The following is a 21,150-nucleotide window of genomic DNA, read 5'->3' on the forward strand; positions in this document are numbered from 1 at the left end:
AGGAGGAGGAGGAGGAGTAGAGCTTGACACCCTCCCCTGAAATCTGAGGTTCTTTAACAGGAATAGGACTAGTCTGTCCACCCCAAAATGCTGTGCTTCAACTCAGCTTCATGATAACTTCTAGATCCCTGGGCAGGAATATGTTCAGCAAGAGGTAGACAAATAACACTGCAGAACAGTCTCACTTTTTTTCAGCCTGGAGCACAGCTCCTGTTTCACTGACTCAGGTGTTAGAGGGGCATGCATTATTCCCGGGGGAGTTTTTCTTAGGGTGTGGGTGGGGTGGTTGCTGTTTTTGTATTGTTAAAAGTTTTCTGTGGGTTCTGCATATTTCATTTCCATTTTTGCACTGTGTTGTAGGTCCAGCTCGCTGGAACAAGTTTACAGGCTGCTGCTCAGTCCTTAAATGTACAGGTAAAGAGAGTTTCCTTCTGCTGCTCATCCTTCTCTCATTCCAAACAGCATTATGGTCCTGATGGAGATAGTTTTTAACCGATGAGATCTTACTCTGCTTTTTCATTCTGACTGGTCTTGCAAGTGATAGGTATAGGAACTATAGGAATAATAGTTCTACAACTGTAAATCGGGTCAGGATTGTAAGCATTCAGAAGCTGGAGTTGTTTAAAACATGCAGCGTTCGTAACTTTATACTGAATTTCAGTCAGGTGGTGTACCGTGAAAACTAAAAACCTCCAGGAATATTTTATGTTCTTCCATTTATTCACTTATTTTTTAACATAGCAAGTATTACTTTGCAATTTATCCTTATTTCTGGTAGCTGAATATAGGAGTATAATGTAACATTAACTATGTGATGTGGTTAGTGTAGATTGCTTGTGTAAATAACACATAGTGATTTCAAAATAAGTCAGAGTAATTGTTGTTTAATAATGTATGTGAGACAACAAAGCTTTCAAACTTTTTTTTATGATGCTGAACACTTCAGTGTATTCGTTAACGTCCCACTTCCTCTCAGCACTATATTAAGGGGCAAGGGATGCAGTTTTATTGAAAACTGGTTTCAGTATTGCTTGTTATTAAAGAATGTAGGTAGTGCATTACATGAAATGCAATAGAATGTGGACCCACTTATACATAATAACAATTTGGAAAGAAGAGGAGGTGTAGTGACCTTCCTTTCTAAGAGGAAGGAGGCAGAAAATTGCCTTGGTTGCCATGGTAAACTTCCATCCCTGAGAGAGATGTTGGCAAACAGGCTGTATCTCCAGTGCAGAATGTTTACAGTCCTGCGCTGTAATTATCGCTCAATGACTGGCAGAATTAATCAGAGCCTTTATGTTAATTAGCCTGCTCTGCAGTCCCCAAAACAGGTGGTGGAAAATATGCAAATCTATGCAGAATTTTAATGTTCTGCATAACCAGTTTTAATTATCATAAAACTCTCTCCCCCCTCTTCATGCACTTGCATTTCCTCCTTCATGTCTTCACAATTTCTTTTTTTAAAAAACCAACAAAAACCAAAACCCCACAAATATTTTAAAACAAAGCAGCATTCAATTAAATAAATGCTAAACTTTGATTATTTAAAAGCACTGTATTTATTGCGTGTTTTGCTGTAGGTAGACAAACCTGTGAGGATTTCTCAAACTGGTTCTGTATTAGCCAACATTTATGATGACTTAGAGGTGCAGGATGCAGATACAGAAAACGGAAACACAGTCTCCTTTCCCTATTCCATTGTTCAGGATTTTAGGCAATGAATAATTTTAACAACCTTTTCTTTCTTTATGGTGAAAGGTAGTGTCAGCTTCAGTTGTGTTGCGTAAAAATGAAATGAGACCTGAAAATAATGTCAGAGAGTTACAAAAGACCTGGGAGTCTTTTTGTTTTGTTTAAACTGCGTTACCTACAGACATGTTTGAGCAATCGTAGCTGAGATGGTGGGCACGTAGAAGCCATTGCTTAAACACACTCTTAAAATAAACCCAAGGGCTTTTTGTATGCAGATGAAAGATTTTTATTGTGCAGTGTTGAGATAGCAGCGTTATACATTAACATCTGTTTTACACTATAAAGAGTTGTATTTTTTTTTTGACTAGTCTAAATCTAATGAAGAATCTGGGGACTCTCAGCAGCCAAGCCAGCCTTCCCAGCAGCCTTCAGTGCAGGCGGCCATACCCCAGACCCAGCTCATGCTGGCCGGAGGACAGATCACTGGGGTAAGATTTACCCAAGTATACTGCAGTAAGCCTCCTGTCTGGCAAATGATGGCAGTATCTGTGGCAGTCCCCATAGAACTATCAGTGAAAGTTACTGTCATTTCCTTTAAAGGAAGAAACTTAAGTGAAAGAGGGGACAGAAAGCATCTTCCTTTAAAAAAGCAGACTTTAATCTTTGGGGTTTGTTGCAAAGTATTCCCCCCCAATATTCTTTCTCTCTGTTCTCAGTAGCTATCTTGACTCTACAATGACATTAAAACCTGGTGTATGTACAAATCAGAAAGGCACTGGTGTCATAAAGAGGCATTGGGTTGTTTTGGTTTTTGGGTTTGTTTTTTTTTTTTTTTTTTTTCAAAATTAAAATGAGGCATGGGAGCACGAGACTAAATCTTGTCAGATAGCTGGGTGAAGAACAGAAATGATGGGAACTGCTGACACTAACTCTTCCTCTTCTCAAACACATTTCTTTAAGTAATTATGTTAGTACTTACCTTAAGTCTATTCAGCCCTTTTGTTTTAACCTGCCAATTTGGAGTTTTTTCATTGCAAGGCTTTGTAAGTAATTATCGAATAACTGTTTTTTTTAGGATTACTGGTGTTTCTGAATTGTTGTAAATGCTTTCAGTCATTTAAAAAAAGAGTATGTTTTGTGAATGGGCTGGCTTGGTCAAAGAGTTTGCTTCCACATAATCAGCTTTGCAGTTTTAAGAGATTGCCTGTTAATAAGGAATTCGCGGCAGTTGCTCCAACAATGTATTTATGATTTGAAGTGTTAGGCTAGATCATCTCTACACCTGAGTGAAATGTCTTAATTTCATGTTCAATTGTTAAGTCTTCTCATATGCTAGTGTGTAAGTAAACATCCTATTTAGTTTTCAGTTAATTACATTGGAAAGTTTTAAAAGTGAGACTATTTTAATATGTTACTAAAACCCAGCATATTTTATTATTTTTCTCGTTCTCAAAAAAGACTTGTTTGTTTTAATTTATGATTGTCTGCAGTAGCGAAACATTCAAAACTCCAGGCCTATGCAGATATGGATTGTAGTAAATATGGACATCAAGATTCATTTACATGTAAAGGAGAGACTGCTGCCACCTGTTTCACAGAGATAATGCGTGTTTGGGAAAGGGAAGGGATGTAAACTTGCCAACTCTATTTAAAAAAAAAAAAAGCAGATGGGAAGACTTGGAGAGAAACAAATGGAGCTCATGTTCTTTACTTATATCTTAGGGCATAATGGAAATGATGGAATATGGCAGGGATTCATGCTAATGTGAAGCAGCTGGGGTGTTATCAGTTTGTTCAGTAGCCATAGCCAGCATTCCTGCTTCTCATTCATCTGGCTAATCACTTGCTGTTCTGCTGGGTGTAAATTTCCTTTCAAATCCTGGCAATACTGATTCTTTTCTTTTGGTTGCTACTTAATTACCTTTTTTTCTGAGGCTCCTGGTAGCGTTGTGAAGAAAACTTTGGAGTAAAGTTAGGTTCTGTAGGTTCTAGTAAGTGCACATGTTTGCGTTTGTGCGGTTTGGTGTACGTCAGGTGTGTGGTAGGTTGGTTCCTACACTGTTGAGTAGCCAGCTGTCCTTACTTAAGGCCAGAGTCATTGGCTAGTGAGCGGTTGAACTGTAGTAATAGTTCTAGGAATGTCTGGTTAATATAACTAGTAATGAGCTAGCTAATGACTTTGTAGCTAAGTGGCTCTTTCCATTATTAATGGCTGTGTTTTCTAATTATTTATAGCTCACGTTGACGCCAGCCCAGCAACAGTTATTGCTACAACAGGCGCAGGCACAGTTGCTGGCGGCTGCAGTGCAGCATTCAGCCAGTCAGCAGCACAGCGCTGCTGGTGCCACCATCTCGGCCTCTGCTGCAACGCCGATGACGCAGATCCCTCTATCTCAGCCAATACAGATTGCACAGGTGAGCCTTGAGGCTTGAGAGGGTGGAAAATAAAGAGGTTTGACTAATCGCATCATTCAAATAATATTTTTATTCCTTATTCAGTGAGTTTCTAGAGTCCTTGAGCACTGTTGGTCTTTCCTCATGCATCCTTAGCTGATGAGGTTGAAGTTGATAGTTTTAGCAAAGAACGCGTACCAGCTGCTTATCAGTTCCACTGGGCTTCTGAGTTTGTTCCCGAATCTGACCAGATGCTGTTTTTTCTGAGTTTTCCTCCTTGTTGTTAGCTTGAGAAAGCAGAAACAGGGGTATGGCAAGATGCCCATAGAAATGACTCTTGGCGAGACCTGTATGGATGGGAAGGGATACGTGCGTATCAAAAGGATGCTTGTTAGGTCCAAACAGCAAAATGGTAGAGCTGAAGAAAGGCAGTTTGACTTGACACATTCGTGTGCTGTTTTGGCTTGGTGCTTAATGCTCAGAGTTCAGTGACAAAGAGGGGGCACTCTTCTGTGTCTAGAGATAAACCTGCCAGAATGAGTCTGGTGTCGGAATCTTTCCAGTTCTGTGGTCTGCCACTAAAGACTCGTTAATTCTGAAGAACTGCTTGCCAAGGAAGTTCTGCGTACTAGGGACAGCAAAGATGCTCCTGGTTCTTCCAGGATTGGCTTAACTCAGTGTGGAGGATGCAGCACCACTGACTCTTATGCTTACTGTACGTAGTGTAGAAACTTCCTTAGACTTCTGGACAGGGTAACCAAATGTGCAGCACAGGCATCTTGAGTACTGCTAATAGGTGATTGTGTTTCTGATGCTGAGGTCCATCTTTCCATGGATTAAGGTTCTCAGTACATAAATATTTCACGTGGGTTAGTCTAGCTATGCAAAGTATATTGGGTATGTAATCTCCAAAGTTGCTGCTTCATAGAGTGAGCAGGTTCTTTAAGACTGTCTGATGCTTTTTATTCAGACTATTTTCGCTTGCATTCAACTGAGAGGAAGTGTCTAAAAAGTGAAGATGAGTTGATTAAGTAAAAGAACGGAAATGTTACAATTATCTGTGAAGTCCATTGGTGAAACGTGCTGTTCTTTTATTGTGCTAGTCCACTAGCTGAGCAACAACCAGGTTTTGTTACCAGTTTTTTATTAGCTGAAGCGGCAAACTTCTGGGGTGTTGGTCTAAATGTTCTGACCTCTCTGGCTGTGCTTACAGAGGCCAGTGTGATGCCATCCCACATTTAAAGGGCCGGTACTGACATTGCCCACAGACCGCTCACATTGAGCCTCTTGGTGCACTGTGATGAGTCCTGTGACCAGATATTAATACTTCTTTTAGCAAAGGATCTCACTTTGCCATCGTGATCTGGAGACGACACAAGGATGTAGCATGCAAAGAAACTTGTTACTCCCAAGACCATCTCTTAATTTTGTTAAGCCTTTGTCTGTAGCCGATAATAGAGGCAAATTTCAAGAAAAGGATGGGAAATATCCTTGTCAAGGAAGCCGATGATTAGCTTCTAACATCTCTCCATGCATCTGTCACAGAGTTCCCATTTGGCATTACGTGAGTCTTTTAACCTAAGTGTAAGTGATCCACAGGTGTGTGCCTCTTGTCTTCCAGGTGTGCAGCTTAAGGCAGCAAGGTCTTCTTTACTGAAGTGCAGAGCATTACAATTTCATATTAATAAAATCTGTACCTTGAACTTTATGGCTTTAAATTTTTTAAATATGCCACCAAATAGTGGACACTTTTGAAGGCATTGTTGTGCGTGTGTGAGATGTTGCTAATCCTGCTCTTCCACTTCAGTGAGAAGCTATGAAAATCTGTGAAGCATTTACAATTACTAATTTAGTGCTGGGGTTTTCTCCAGAACTTACAAAGTCTTCAGAGAAGTGTTTGAGAAGAGTTGAAAAGATTAGGCATGTGCCGTCAAATAGGAGCTTCTGAACTGAGCATTGTCTGGTTTGTGTGTGTGAATGAGCTAAAGGATCTATGAAAAATAGCCTGTGATCGTGTAGTTGCCACCATATAACGTGTATTTGTTGCACAAGGGGAATAAATCAAAGTTTTACTTGTTTCCTGGTATTCCTAATTACTTAAATGTTTGACGTCACAATTTCTTTTAGGGTAGCTGATTTCCATATGTAAATGTAGCTTGGATGAAAATCTTGTTAGCTTCCTCCAATGGAAGTGTAGGGCATAATTTGTGCAGGTGTTTGGTATAATTTAGGTACTTTATGGAAGACTTCTGCCATCTGGATTTGTAGGTGGATAGCACCATGCTTTTTCATCCATCTTGACAACAATTTATAAACGGTGCTCAGCTTTGTTTGTGTTGCTATTGTAAACATATAGCTGATTGCACAAATAGCTGAATGTTTGTTTTAACTGATGATTTTTGAATAATTGATTAACGTGACAGGTCTCTGCAACAGGGGGATTACCATATTTATTTTAATTAACTAATTGCACAAGCATGACTTCTTTAATGTGTACTGCAGTTAATGTAAGGTATCTGCTGTAGCAGTCTGGTTAGGTGTTGGTGCTGCTGCCAGGCTGATGCTCAGTTGTCACCGAACAGTTGTACCAAGTTTTGGAGTCCTTTGTAAACTTTACTTGTTTTCAGGATCCATGATCAGCATTTATATGATGTAAACCACAAAATGACAGAGATGCTTAAGTTTGTACTGAAGTTGTAACTAGAGATAATGGCATTGAATTTAGAACTTTAGATTATTTAAAAAAAAAAAAAAAAGCCTTCCTCACATCAAGATGTAGCACTTGGCAGATTTTTCTGATCTTTCTACATTGTCAGGCAGCATGAAGACATGCTTGTTTCCCCAAAAGTCTTCCCATCTCTTTATATGTGCTTGTGCTAGTATACAGATTTTACCATTGAGGACAAAAAAAAGCAGTATAGGAAAACAGTGTCGGGGTTGTTCGCATGGTTGCTATTGGGAGATTCATTGTAATGCTACAATTAACTAAATAATAAAACTTTCCCAAGGTACAAATAAAGTTGAATTTCAAATGAATTTCAGGGGCTGGTAGGGCTATTTAAGAGTGATTAGCCTTGGAGGTATCGTTTCCATTCTGCGTTACAGAATTATATTTCTGTATTTAAACAAGAATCAGCCAACATTCCGTTTACCAAGGCAGATGCACAGAATAAGATTGCTTATACCAGTTATCCCTGAGGCCTCAATTTAAAACCAGTTTTCTCATATTAAAGTGTAAGAGTCTGATGATAAGAGCTGTCATGTCTTAGCTGGCTGCCCTGTGTTATGAATACTATAGTCTTAAACAAAAAGCTCTCCTTCTTTGATCTTAGAAATACACTGCTTCTGTTTCTTTGTATTCTTTCTTGTATGTAACTCCATCTTCTGTGATGCTTCTCCAGATCATCTGAGATCTACTCTGTCATCTGGGGGTTTCATTATTTTGCTTTTGGTAGGGGAGATCCTCAACCAACCTATCTGCGTTTCTGTCCATACCCTTTTCCTTCAAAAATTTCTTTCCAACTCTTCCTTTCGTGTTTCTGCTTTTTCTCTTACCCGCTTCTATTTTCATCCTTTGGCCTCTCTTAATTTTTTTTTCTTCCACCCACCGCTCACAGCCTGAGTCACCTTGTCCTACTCTTTCTGTTTCTTCCTCTGCATCTAGTCTGTGCATCCGATTCAGTGTGAGTGCCTCTGTGCTGGAGGGGTTGCTCCGTCTGCAGAGGTACCCAGTAGAGCACTGAAAATTGATGAATAAATTAGTAGAGGTCCATGTTGCGTTGGGCTCAAGTTTATAGGAGCATTCTGACTAATGTAACTTGATGATACGAAGTCGGAAGAAACATGGAGTTCCTGGGAAAAACTGGAGCAGCACTCTGGTGGTGTGTGGTGTTTTGGTTTTTTTTTTGGTTTTGTGGTTGTTTTTTTTTTTTTTTTTTTAAGGAAGGAAATTGGCCTCAATTTCATAGGAATGGTTGCAGCACTACTCAAATTTTCTGAAAGCAAACAATACTATCAGCTTTCAAAACACACACTCTTGTGCTGGGGGACATGTCTTAAAATCTTACTGTTCTCTCATAAACCAAAAGTTTTCCATTTCATAAAAGAGCATTGCTTGGTCAATCCAGCTGGGGTCTGTCTGCCATATTACACTGCATGCTTTTGACTTAACGTGGCCAAGTTGCCTAAATGATGGATGGCCAGTGTCTTTGTAATGCAGGTTAAGTAGTTGTTTTCTTATAATGCATGTCTATGGTCTCATAAATCAATGGACTCTATTTTTTTTTTTTTTTTTTTTCCTCCTGCCTCCCCCCAGTCTTCCTTTCCACCCACTGACACTCCCACCCCTCTTCCCCAGGAGGAGATTGTTGCAGCTTTTAAGTCTTGGTTTAAGGGTTTTAAAATAATATAAGGTCATAGACAGGTAACTACATTCTGCAAATGGTTGTGTTGTGTAAATAAAACGTTATCCTTGTCACTTCGTCTTAACTTCCCATCACCATCTCCATTGCTGGCAGTTAATGGCCTTTCACATCTGCTGGCTGAGCAGCTTGGCTGAGTGCTCAGTAACCTGCATCAGCCAAAATGCTTGGGGGGGGGGGGGCTGCTTTACTGCCCTCAAGAAGCAGGTCTTTGTTAGCCTGGCTCACTTCAGCTCAAGTGTGTTAGGAAGTTTGTTAAACCCAGCAGCTCTATGCAAGCAGTCGGATTGACCATAGTTTAGGAGCAAACTGGCCTTGTTAGGCTCATCTGATACTGGACCCAGCAGGGGTGTGTGTGTGTCTGGCTGCAAACAGGTACTCCCCCCCGCCCAGTATCTGAGTAACTTGTCTGAAATAGAGATTTAGGAGGTTTCTCGTTTGGTTGGTTTGGTTTGTTTAAGGGGAAGTTGTAAGTGTGGGCAACATTTCAGGCTTTTATCCATCTGCTTGGCGGGTATTTTGAAACAACTTCTCAGAAGGATGGAAAGATTCTACACATCTAGAGCTAGTTTTTATAGATTACATCTGCTGTGTTGGCTGGCTTCACATCGTGCTTCAGTTTTCAAATTGTGGTTGCTCTTGTTACTGTCCCGTTTGGAGAATATGGAAAGAAAAAGACTAGTTTGGGGAAAATATTTTTAAGCAGTTCTCTGTGTTTTCATTCTCCAGCTAAACAGCAAGTTGAAGCATTTTTCTTGATGGTTCATTTTCTCAGAGATTAGCATTTACATTGAGACCAGTCATTTAATTATAGAAAATTAATACTTCTGAATGGTTTAAATACATAGAAGTAGGGTTCTACAATAGTGCGATGTTTTGGGTTATTCTTTTTAACCTTTAATTATAGCCATGTCTATTAAGCTTATTGTGATTTGTCTCAGAACTAATCAAATATATTTATTTACTGTTTGCGTTGGCTACTTCCTGAAATTTGACCTGAACAACCAGAGTGCAAACTAGGAATCTGTAATTTTTTGCTTTCCTGTTGCTGATTAGAATGGTAATTGCAGATTGTTGTTTTTATAAACAAAACCAGCTCCCAGCTAATATGCTTGATTTGTCAACAGTGAATTTTGTAGCAGAGTTGCATACTCAAAAAATAAGTCTGTGAAATTTGGGGTGCTGATAAGTCAAAAATATTGGAAAACACTTCCATTTGGGAGGAGGGAGATTGATTTAATTTTTTTAAATTGTTATTATTTTTTAAAGCAGAACAGTGTTGGAAATGTTTTGCTGGGTTATTTGGTAAATGATTTTTGGTTTTATGAAGGACAGTGAAATTCAGGTTGCCAGCCAAAAGGATATTCAGTAGCATGACTGCTGTGTTTGACATCCACTTTTATCTCTAAATGTTACACTGTAACTGGTTGATAGGAAATCTGGTTACATTGGGGGTCATGGCTGACTGAAATGTCTAACACACAGCTCTTTCATTTCATTTTTTTTTCTTCTTTTTTCTTTTTCCTTCTTTCCCCCCCCCACACCCCCCCCCTTCCCGTTTGCTTAAGGATTTGCAGCACTTGCAGCAGCTTCAGCAGCAGAATCTCAACCTGCAACAGTTTGTGTTGGTGCATCCAACAACCAACTTGCAGCCAGCACAGTTCATCATCTCACAAACACCGCAGGGGCAGCAGGGTAAGTGCTCCTTGCCAGAAAAGAAAATCATACGTAGCTTTTTAGAGGAGAATGTGAAACTCAGGTGGTTCATACACCTTCACTAACTGTTGATACTCCCTAGGAGAAGTAACGGTATCGCAAATAGGAGATTCTAACAGGTGTCCCTTTCTGGGTGTTAGACCTTGTCAGAGTTTGTGTAGAGCTCACTTCTCATTGAGGATCCATCCAGAGATCATGTCATGGGAGCATTTGTTAACAACAAGGCCTCCTGGGAAATACTGCAGCGTCTGAGGAAGACAACTTGGAGAAGACAACTCTCAGAGCAGAATCTTAGGAGGTGGAGACCTGGAGGGGGTGTGGGCTGTCTGAATTAGTCAGCGCTAAAAGGGCTACAAAATTCTAAGACTGTGTCATGTTTAACCTGGCAGGTAGCTGAACACCACACAGCTGCTCCCTCCCTCCCCCTTCCTCCACAGCAGGATGGGGGAGAGAATTGAGAACAAAAGAGGAAAATTTGTGGGTTGAGATAAAGACAGTCTAATAGGGCAGAAATGGAAGGGGAAATAACAACAACAACAATAATAGAATTAGAATATACAAAACAAGTGATGCATAATGCAGTTGCTCACCACCTGCCAAATGATGCCTAGCCTGTTCCGAGGCAGCAGCACCTGTCCAGCTCTCTCCCTAGTTTATATACTGAGCATGATGTCATATGGTATAGAATATCCCTTTGGCCGGTTTGGGTCAGCTGTCCTGAAGGTGTCTTCTCCAGCTTCTTCTGCCTCTCAGCCTACTTGCTGGTGGGGTGGTGTGAGAAGCTGAAATGTCCTTGACTTAGTGTAAATACTGCTTTAGCAACAACTAAAACATCAGTGTGCTGTCAACATTATTCTCACCCTAAATCCAAAACAGAGCACTGTACCAGCTAGTGGGAAGAAAATTAACTCTATCCCAGCCAAAACCAGGACAGACTAGAAAAAGATTACAAAATCAAGAGTCCTTGTGTGAGCGGGGAAAAGTCCTTAAGCCTAAAGAGGTTACAGTGAATTTTGTAATAAACCAAAATACTAATTACACATTGGCAAAAGAGCTAGAAGGCTTGATCTTATATAACAACTCTTGGAAATACTAGTTTAGTGCTACACTAGGTATGGCTTACATGCTGAAGGCAAACCCAGGGCAGTGGTAGGTGGTAGTGTGCCAGACCAGTTAAGATGTTGTACAGTAACTTTGCTCTATGTACTAACGTGTTCAAGTTGCAATACATCACGGTACTGGTTGCACCCCATTTGTTGACAACCACAGAAAACTGCATTTAGCCATGACCTCTTACGGTGATATACTCCAGTGGTCTTTTTTCCCCCGTTTTCTCTTCTACATGAACTCTACTCAGTTGTTCAGGTCTGGTAATCCAAAGTTTCTTACTCAAAAGGCAAATCCTGTTATGCTTGAAGAGTCTTCTAGAGCCTGGATGTCCTATAAAAGCAGCTCTTAGCACCCCATTTTCTTCTGTTGCTTTCAATGTTTTTCATGCGTCGTTCCTCCTTGTATACTACGACTTGGATAGAACTGGCTTTCAATTATGCTGAAGCTCTCTTGCTTTTTGAATAAAGAATTAGTAAAAATTAACTTCTTTTAATTGGATTTGATTTAGGAGAAGTTTTGTATCAGCACTGGTAGAAAATGGCTAAAAAGATTATTCATGGAGGCATTTGGTGATGTACTAGTTTCTTAAAATTAAGCAGAACTTACAAGCTTAACATACTCTCCTAGAAGAAATTAAACTTCACCAAAATTTAGTCCAAGGTTTCTTTATAATGGTTGTTTTAAGGAAATGGCAAGCAAGCACAAAATCATTGTTTTGAAAAACTCACTGGTATTAGTGTCTGCCTGTATTTTTCAGATAACTTCTTCTGGTTTTCTAAAATATCTCTGAAGATGCTTCTTGAAAAAAGAAAGTAACAGAAGCAAATTATATTCATCTCTCAAAATGAGTTGTTTGCATTATAGAAAGGAAGGAAGGCTTTTTGTTTGTTTGTTTAAAGCCTTCTGAAGTAGAGTAACTACCAGAAGAGCTTTCCATAGTACTTTTTCCAGGGGCCATCTCTGAAAATGATTTCTTCGCTGCAATTTAAGACCTGCATATTGCTGTCATCAGTGACGCTGTGTGTGTAGAAACACCATGTTTTACTGGTAATGTGCAGCCTGGACAACTGAATAGCTCAAAAATGTAGGAAGATTTATATTCTGTATTTTGACCATAGGCCATTAGTGTGTGACAACCTTCCAAACTGAAATGCTTGAATGGATCTAATTTTCTTCATGAGCACTCAATGATAAAGCAACATGTACGCCATAATACCCCTTATATCACTTTTTGGTATGGCTTTTTGCAGTATTTCATGGTTATTGTTAGACGATCTCAAACAGTATGTTATTATTTATGAGAAAGATTGAGAAAGTGTCTATTTTTATTCTGTTATTTGCTGTTGCAGCTGACTTTTCCATGTTGTTCTTGTCTTATTGCTCCATTAGTCAACTTCGTAAAACAATAAATATTCTGAAGAAGCCAACATAGAGCCTTTCTTTAAAACCAACTGGCATTCAGATTTTTTAGATGTCATTGGTACTGCATGCAGCTTTATGTACTCATTTAATAACTAAAAAGAAAATTCAGATTTATTTATCAATTTTCTGAAAGAAATCTAGTGCTTTACAGCATTTACATTTTGTACATGCCAGGTAGTCATGTAAATGAGGAATGTTCTTTTTAATACAAGAGGATAGTTTTGAGGAAAATAAGCAAAGAATTGTATCTCTGAGCAAGATCATAGAAGACAGGTAAACATTTGGTAGAGAAAAGCTTCTTCTACTTGAAGGGGTGATGGGGCGCAGAGTAATGCAATCATCAGCAATCATATTTAGATTCTTGGAAGGGGTTGAATGTCATGATGAATTTTAGAAAGTTTAGAAAATTCAGTGCTTAAAATATTAATCAACAATTAGGAAACTATTCTGCTGTCTGTCTTCAACACACATTATAGCTCATAGCAGCAGATGTGAAATTCTTCCTATAAATCCACTGTCATATGTTTAATGTAGTCATCTTCGTTTTCCACATGATTTCTGGTTATTCAGTGGCTTACGTGAAGCAAATTGTAAAGTTCCTGTTTTTCGTGGCTGGTGATAGGTGACGTCATAACTGAATTGTTTCAAGCCTCAGCAGATATACAGAAGATTGAGTGGGAATAGAAATTTGCAACACTTTCTTCTTTTTGGAGTAATTATCATCCCCATATTATTAAAGTCACAGGCAGGAATATAGCACCTTGTACAGTCTTTTATACCTCTTGTATCTGTTCTTGTATCTAATAGATCTGTCTTAGGATAATCAATTCAACATCCTTTACTACAGTTACAGCTGCTTCTTAAAAATATTAGCCTCATCAGATGACCATTCGCCTTTCTACTCAGAGGATGTTGCCAGTAAAAATTGTATCGGTAAAAATCTGAATGGAGAGGGGAAATGGTGCTGCATTTCATTTAAATTAATCTTGCAAACAGAAGTTGTTAAGATTTGAGAAAAGACTGCATTGTCAAGGAGGTTTAGAAACAGTACTTATAAAGTATCCAGAAAGGCAAACATGAAAGACAAGCTACTAGTCAGTTTTAAACATTGAAACTGGGCCTACCTATTCTTAAGGATTGTTGCTGTTTATTATTAAAAACATTATTTATTTTATAATAAAACTTATATATATAAATATAAAAACCAAATCTTTTTAATTGTAAAAATACCTGGGGTGATGGTAACAGGCTAAATCCAGTCCTGTTCTCTTCTTGTGTTCTTGTTCTACAGACTTAACTCGTATAATTAAAAAAATCTGCTAAACCACAGTTTTAAAGTGGGATAGTGAATGCTGGTATCTACCCTGACGGCCTCTGATACCATAAATCAGAGTGCAGCTCGCTCACCCAGCGTGAGAATGGGGGAAGGTGCCTGAAATTACCTGTGTTTCTTCTCAGAGGCATCAAATTTGTAATGGACAAGTGTCTGATGGACAACAAATGGGCAATCATCTGAGACCATGCACCTGCGCTGCCCTTCCAGGACTCCTCATTCTGTTAGTAAAATGCTGTGTGAACCAGGTGAAAGTGCTTTGGTCCCCTCAGTATGCAGATGGGGAGAGCCAGCTCTTCATTGTCAAGAGACTCTTAATGACAGCATATTTGCTGACACAGCAGTTGAATAAAATGTAGCTGACTCAAGCTCATTCCCCAAAATAAGGGTGGAGAGCTTGAAGTGGAATGAGGAAGAACTTGGAAGAAGTGGCTTAAATGATGACTTTTTCCCTTGTGCTGCAAATAGCCATTACTAAGATACGTATTAAGTGCTTAATATTTACTGTCCTCCTTGAAAAATTAAGTCTTTGCTTCTAACCGTTTGAACAGCATCAATCAGTAAACATGTTGACTTTCATTGAAGTACTGTGGCAGCTTCTTTGCGTGGGTCACTGAACTGGTACTCTTCAAAACTGCAGTTCACCAACTTCAGCGCGTGTCGTGTTCTTGAACTGACCTTGAAGGTCTGAATACTGAAAAAGGTGCAGCAGCTTAACATTGCAGTGGAACAGATTTGTAGGCATGCATAGATTAGTACTTTCTCCTCTGTGTTGGATCCCAATATAATTCCAAGTACAGGTCCCCATTTTGGAAGATCTGATCTGGGTTTGATACAGTGAGGTACATCAAAGTGCCCAGAAGTTTCTTTGCGTCAACAGTGGTCAACAAAGTTGATCAAATGGCACTGTGTTTAATATGTGGTGTAGCACCCTTCCTTCTTGCCTTTCAGTTGTTTCCAGTTAATCAAATTATGACATTGTAATGGCTTTGTCTTGCAAGCTGAATTCCAGGATGTGTCTGTGAGAAGATGAATAGTTTTGGCAGAGAAAAAGCAGTCAAGTTCTTCTTAAATCAAAAAATTCACTGTTTGGAAGATCAGTTAGGGATGAATTATGTATTATGCTTCAGGGCAAACTTTTTTAAAATTATGCTGAAAAAATCTGCGCTTGAACGTTTGTTTTATCTTTTGTTTAATTTTAGGCAGTGAAAACTGAACCCCAGTTCAGTCCTTGGGGACTGTTGGCTGGCAGGAAGAGTTTTTGGCTTGAACCATTATTCATGCTACTTGTAGACATTACAGGAAAAGTCCTGGATGATAGTAGATGCATTTACTTTAACTATTAAAAAAAAAAAAATACCTCTAAAGTGTCATACTTTTGCATAAATCCTTGTCTGCCTTCATGCAGTCATTCTTTTGGAGCATCACATAGGTGATTTGTATGCCATATTTAATGCAGGAATACCACTGGGCTCTTAGAGCCCAAAGCAGAGGGTTAGAAATACTACCTCTGTAAAATTAAATATACAAGTACAAGATTAGTTTCTGTAGATTCAAAAAAATCATGTAGGTGGAAGGGACCTCTAGAGGTCATGTATTATTGCTCAAAGCAGGTTCAATTACAGCAAAGTACTCAGCACCTCAGCCAGTTGAGTTTGACTATCTCTTGAGTCTGGAGGTTCTGCAACCTCTTCAAGTACCTGCCCCAATAGTTGACCGCTCTCATGGTAAATAAATAGTTCCCTTATATTTTGTTGGGAGTTTCCCATGTTCCAGCTTAGGTCTGTTGCGTCTCATTACTGTGCACCCTCAAGAAGAATTCATTTCTGTCTTTGAAGACAGCAATAGCACCTCACCTTAGCCTTCTCATAAGGCTGAACAAACCAGCTGGCTTAGCCATTTCTTGTATGGGTGTTCCAGCCTGTTAGCCACCCTGGTGGGCCTTGAAGGTACACAATCCGGGATGTCATTGTGTCATGCTGGGAAACCCAAGCTGAACACAGTACTCCAGATGTGGTCTTACACGTGCCGAGTGGAGGGGAAGAATCACAGCCCTTGACCTGCTGGCTGCACGCGTGTGAATACAGCCCGGGATGTGGCTGGCTGGCTGTATTGTAAGGGCACACTGCTGGCTCGTATTCGTCTTCTTGTCCTCCAGGACCCCCAGGTCTTTTTGCTGTGAAACTGCTTCCTAGCCAGCCAGTGCCCACCCTGTATTGCTGCACAGGGTTATTCCAGTCCCCCGTGCAGGATTTGCATTTTCCTGCATTGGCCATCATGAGGTTTCATTTGTCCAGCCTGTCTAGACCATGACTTCTACCCTGTTGACTGCTTTCCCTGTGTTTGGTATCGTCTGCAGACATGCTGAGAATATATTTTGTGCCATCAGCCTTATTGGTAATAAAGGTGTTAAATGGTATTGATGCCGGTATGAGTCCCTAAGAAAACAGCAGATCAAACACCAGTATCTCAGCAGTTACCTAAAAGTTGCAGTTTTGGACTTAAACTCTTACTTAAAAGGCTGCTATATGCCCTAGTAACTTAAGTCACTGAAGTTATCTTGGACCAAAGTGGGGACCAGTAGTTTCTTCTCAGAAAAAAAAATGAAGGTGGAGTGCGGCAGATGAAGAGACGGGACGTAGCTTGATGCAAGTAAGATGTCGATTTATTAGTGATTTTTTACATTAATATACGTTTGTACCTTCTACATGTTAGACACTGGTTGGTTAAATCTTAAGCGTGAACTACACAGATTGGTTATCTTCTAAGACATGTCATTTAAACAATAGGTACTGATTAGTCTATCTTATCTTAGCAACAATCTTTATTCTAAGATTAGGGGTTTTTTTCCTACTTGGCTTTGGTGAAGTAACAAAGTTGCTTATCAGCACTATTGGTTCCCTTATCTTGCTGTATGTCCCTCCTTGTCCTCTGGTTGTCATCTCAACCGCTGTGGTTCAAGAGTCTGCTGTTAACTTGTTCCTTTGTTCCCAGGGCTTATGCCCTACAAGTCCTAACAGGTCTCTGTTCATACGGCTAACAGTGCTCAGACTCTCGTCCTTGAGGCCTTGCTCAACAGTGGAGTTTAGACTAGTACAAGTCATGTCTGAAAAGTGGGAAACTGCAGCTGCCCACCCATGGAATCAACAGGAGTCCAAAGGATGTGCATGGCAACTGGCCGAAAAGGCTGGAAATCGGTAATTCAGCTGCTTTCCCCACCCCCTGGGCTTCAGGCAGCTGGAGGCTGAACTAACTTGTTCTTTCTCTGGTTTTTGCTCAAGACACCTTGTGTCAGTATTTCTTAAATAGGATAAAATGATGTAAAAACTTGAGTCGATGGAACACATTGGAACACATGCAGAATATTTTACACCGTCCTTCGGCAATAATTACTTCAGAACGTATGAGTGAGAATAAGATGAGGAAGAGTGTAGTCATCTTGTGCTCTTCAGCAAAAGTGTTATTGCCAGAAGAACATCCTTTGGGATTTCTTTGAGAACAAAAAAAAAAAAAAAAAAAAAATCAAAAAATCACAGAAGGACAGTCCTGATTACTCTGATTACAGTCATAAGATGAGTCAGTAACTTATGATCAATGGTGTTACCTACCAGTGGACCCGAGGTCAAATGTGGTTACTGTCAGCTGCCTAATTGTTTTCTCATGGTTGGTCAGCCGCTCTGCAGTGTCGGTGTGATGGCTTGCCCCTTTCTATTTCAACTTGTCAGTTAAAATTCACTGTCACTAAATGAAGGTCAGAACCTCTTCGCTGTAGAGATGTCTGTTCGCTCATTAATATTTAGATTTGGGCAGCGGAAATAATCTTTCAAGTGAACAAATATTTGCGTTGTAGCTGTCATAGGTAGATGTCTTGGAGGTTCCTTAAGCTGCTCCGTTCCCTTGGTGTGGCTTTTCAAAACCACAGCTGGAACATGTTGATTATGTGGTGCAAAGCAAATTTACATAGTTGTCTGTGCTGTGCCATTATGTTGCATAAGCAGCTGGCTTTATTCTGTAGGTCTTCAACATTTTGACAGCAATACATGTTATTTAAAATACACATTCAACGCTTTGTAAAAAAAACCCAAACGTGAACAATAGCATCACTGTCAGAAGATAATTCCTCGTAGTTGTGTTTTCCCTCATTGAGGATATGTTTTCTCCTTCTTACCCATCATAGTCCCTCATTTCATGTCTCCTATAGCCTTAACCTCACCTAAAACATCCAGTTTCTCGGTCAGCGTTTATGAAGTCTTAAATTCCTGTGTTCCCTACCTGTATTCCGCTAAGAGGTATGATCGTGAATGGTGTGCTCTGATTAATTGGCGAGTTGATGAACAAGAACAGATTGTGATGAACTCAAACTACAGAATTTAAGTGGTACTTGGTGTTCTGTCCTCTGAGTAGCCGTAGTGTCCATCTGTTGTTGTGCCATCGTTCTCCCCTGGTTTTAGGAACTTGGTACATTGAAGATGCCTATTAACTATTGGTTTAGTTAATTAGGTTCTTAAATTATTATGGGGGAAATTGATAGTTGTAGCCAGAAGTTGCCTAAAGATTAATATTTGTCACAACAGAATTGAGAGTTGACTAACTGGAGGTACATTTTTGTCAACACTCTTACCCCTTAAAAAGCTATTAAAAGTATTAGAAACGCAAAAAAAAAAAAAAATAAAAAAAGAAAATAGCTTCTAGTTGAAAGACATAGATGCAAGCATATATCTCATTTTCCTGAGATATTTAATAAACCATGCAAATAGAGGACTGTAGGAGCCTATTTTTAGAATGACAGCATGTTGTGTATATTGGTTGCATTAGTCCCAACTGTTCTTTGATGTTGTCACTTTTTCATAATAGCAGGAGGTTTCATACATTCAGCATAATGTTTATTCTATTTGTGCAATTTAAGCAGTGTTCATTATCTTACCTAAGTTTTAAGTTCTGATTACTTTTCAAAAATATTCCTTCTTTCTTTCAGCCAGGAGGAGGTTATCTGGGCTTTAACATCTTCTGGTGTGGGTTGCTTAAGTTTGCCAGAGAAAGTTACCTTCTTGTTAGGCAGCTGGTGTGGGGTGATACAGAGAGGAGGAAGGGTGATAAAGGAGCCACATTTGTGGTTTTGATTAGTATTCAGTTGTTGGATTTGATCTGATTAGTGCTTAGTTGTTTATTTTTATATGGCTTCCTAATTCTTGGTCAGCTGTTGGTTAGAGGAAGAGTTTTACCCCAGATCTGCAGGCTGAAAGGGGCAATAAATGATGCCTGCACACAGGACTGGGGTAACCTAGATCATTACAAACCCTTTCTGCAGAGGAGACTAGCACCCTACCCTTCTGTCGCTACATATGCTTCAGGAAAATGCAAGAGGGTTTTGGACTGAAAAGTCCGAAGTCTGAAGATACCTATGCAGGGACAAAATAAAGGCTTGCGTCTCAGATTTTTTTTGTAATTTTCATGATTTGGCGAGAGCTTTGTTTCAGCTCATTTTGTGCTTTAGTCTTTTTAAATGACAAACCAAACCCATCCTTTTCTCTCTCCAGGTCTCCTGCAAGCGCAGAATCTCTTAACGCAACTACCTCAGCAAAGCCAAGCCAACCTCCTGCAGTCTCAGCCAAGCATCACCCTTGCCTCGCAGGTCAGGCTTATTTCTACAGTTCATGAGCTGCTTTGAGGGGATTTAAACTATTGCAAGTGAATGGACCCTTTGTGTTAGTTACTGGAATAAATACTGTAGCTATAGTAGTGAGTTTGTCTTTTTAGATAGATTCAGTGTAGTAGAACTGAAGCATCAGTAAATTCAGGTTTGTAGTTCCTACCCTAACGTGCCTCTTTTCATTCATTTAACGTTACAAATTTTTATTTTTAGCTGAAAATTTCCATGATTGAGATCTTGAGTTAATGTCACTAGAGTATTATTTGGTTTCTTGTAAGGTTTTCTTGGACAATCTACAAATTTTTGACATTCAGAAGAGCCAAGTGTGTACTACCTAAAAAGCTCAAAAAGAGGATTACTTTATTTCTAAAGATTGCAGTGATAGTCTATCTTTATTGTAGCCTAGTCATTTTGCTGTTATTGCTAAGTCATTGCCAGTCTTATTGGTTACCTTCTGTGAAAGTGAAGAGACTGTAGAAATGCATTAAAATATTCTGTTAGATATATGTTAAAATACTAAAGCTCTATGATTAAGCTTTCTGACTGTACGAAAAGCAATTTTAAGGTTGCACATGCCTGCAAATTTAGTTTTGCTTCACTCTGGGTTTTACTGTGCAGTTTAGGTAGATGACTGCATGCTGTTTCTCAAATACCACATAATATCATATGGTACCTTCCTGCCAGCTTGGTTACACATAAGAATTTTTTAGCCTGTAATAAGATGCCTTAGTCTATCATAGTCTTAGAAAACTACTTTTTCTATTATACCACCTCTAGTATTTTTCATGTACCAGGTGGAAAATGGAATTTGTCTCACTTCTGTAGTTTATAGCTCAGCAGCATGACTCCCTACTGAAGATTATACTTCAATTAAAAAGAAGTATCAAAGCTACAAAGAGAAAATAAACTATGTAAAGAGGGTGAAGTCAGTAAAGACATATTGCAGTAATTACCCACTACGTTTAATGTAAATTAAAAAAAAAATATTAAAAACCTTTGCAGTGGGACACATGTCTGCAGCCCTAGAAAGATTATATATGATCACGTTACTTCTCACATAATGGAATTATAGATCCTGACCTCCCTCTACCATCTGGTGTGCACTGCAAAAGACTGCACTAACCCAGGAGAAAAACAACCTAAGGAGCTATGGGAAGGCTCAGCTCTATGTGTAGTCCATTTCTTTTAGAACAGCTGTCTCTGGACCTTTGCACAGTACTGTAGTGTTGCGTAGGCTTGGGGCTGTTCTTATTTGTCCCGAAAGAATCTAGTTTCAGAAACAGGTACAGGACGTAAAAGCATGAAGTCACCTTTACTTAAAAGCCTCAGCGAACTGAATAGAACTTAACTAGAGTAAACAATTTGTCTCCGTCTCAGTTCATCTATGGCATGTAAGAAGGCTGAGTTATAAC

The 21,150-nt window shown here is 39.4% G+C and overlaps 1 protein-coding gene across 12 annotated transcripts in view; it reads left to right on the forward strand.

The window, feature by feature from the left end:
• The window catches only part of POU2F1 (POU class 2 homeobox 1), a 122,948-nt gene that overhangs the window by 74,506 nt on the left and 27,292 nt on the right, over nt 1-21,150 (forward strand). For 8 of the 12 annotated variants that reach the window (XR_008731046.1, XR_008731044.1, XR_008731045.1 and 5 more), the window contains exons 4-8: nt 361-414; nt 2,061-2,180; nt 3,928-4,107; nt 10,076-10,202; nt 19,626-19,720. Coding sequence is in view for 8 of the 12 variants with exons in the window: in XM_055702944.1 (XP_055558919.1) it covers nt 361-414; nt 2,061-2,180; nt 3,928-4,107; nt 10,076-10,202; nt 19,626-19,720 (576 nt within the window). In the remaining 4 variants the exon portion in view is untranslated. The remainder of the gene's footprint in view (nt 1-360; nt 415-2,060; nt 2,181-3,927; nt 4,108-10,075; nt 10,203-19,625; nt 19,721-21,150) is intronic. The other 4 variants (XM_005445464.4, XM_027814273.2, XM_027814272.2 and 1 more) reach the window with 4 other exon arrangements.

This window comes from Falco cherrug, chromosome 2 (genome assembly GCF_023634085.1).
Source record: "Falco cherrug isolate bFalChe1 chromosome 2, bFalChe1.pri, whole genome shotgun sequence".
Taxonomy (NCBI): Eukaryota; Metazoa; Chordata; class Aves; order Falconiformes; family Falconidae; genus Falco; species Falco cherrug.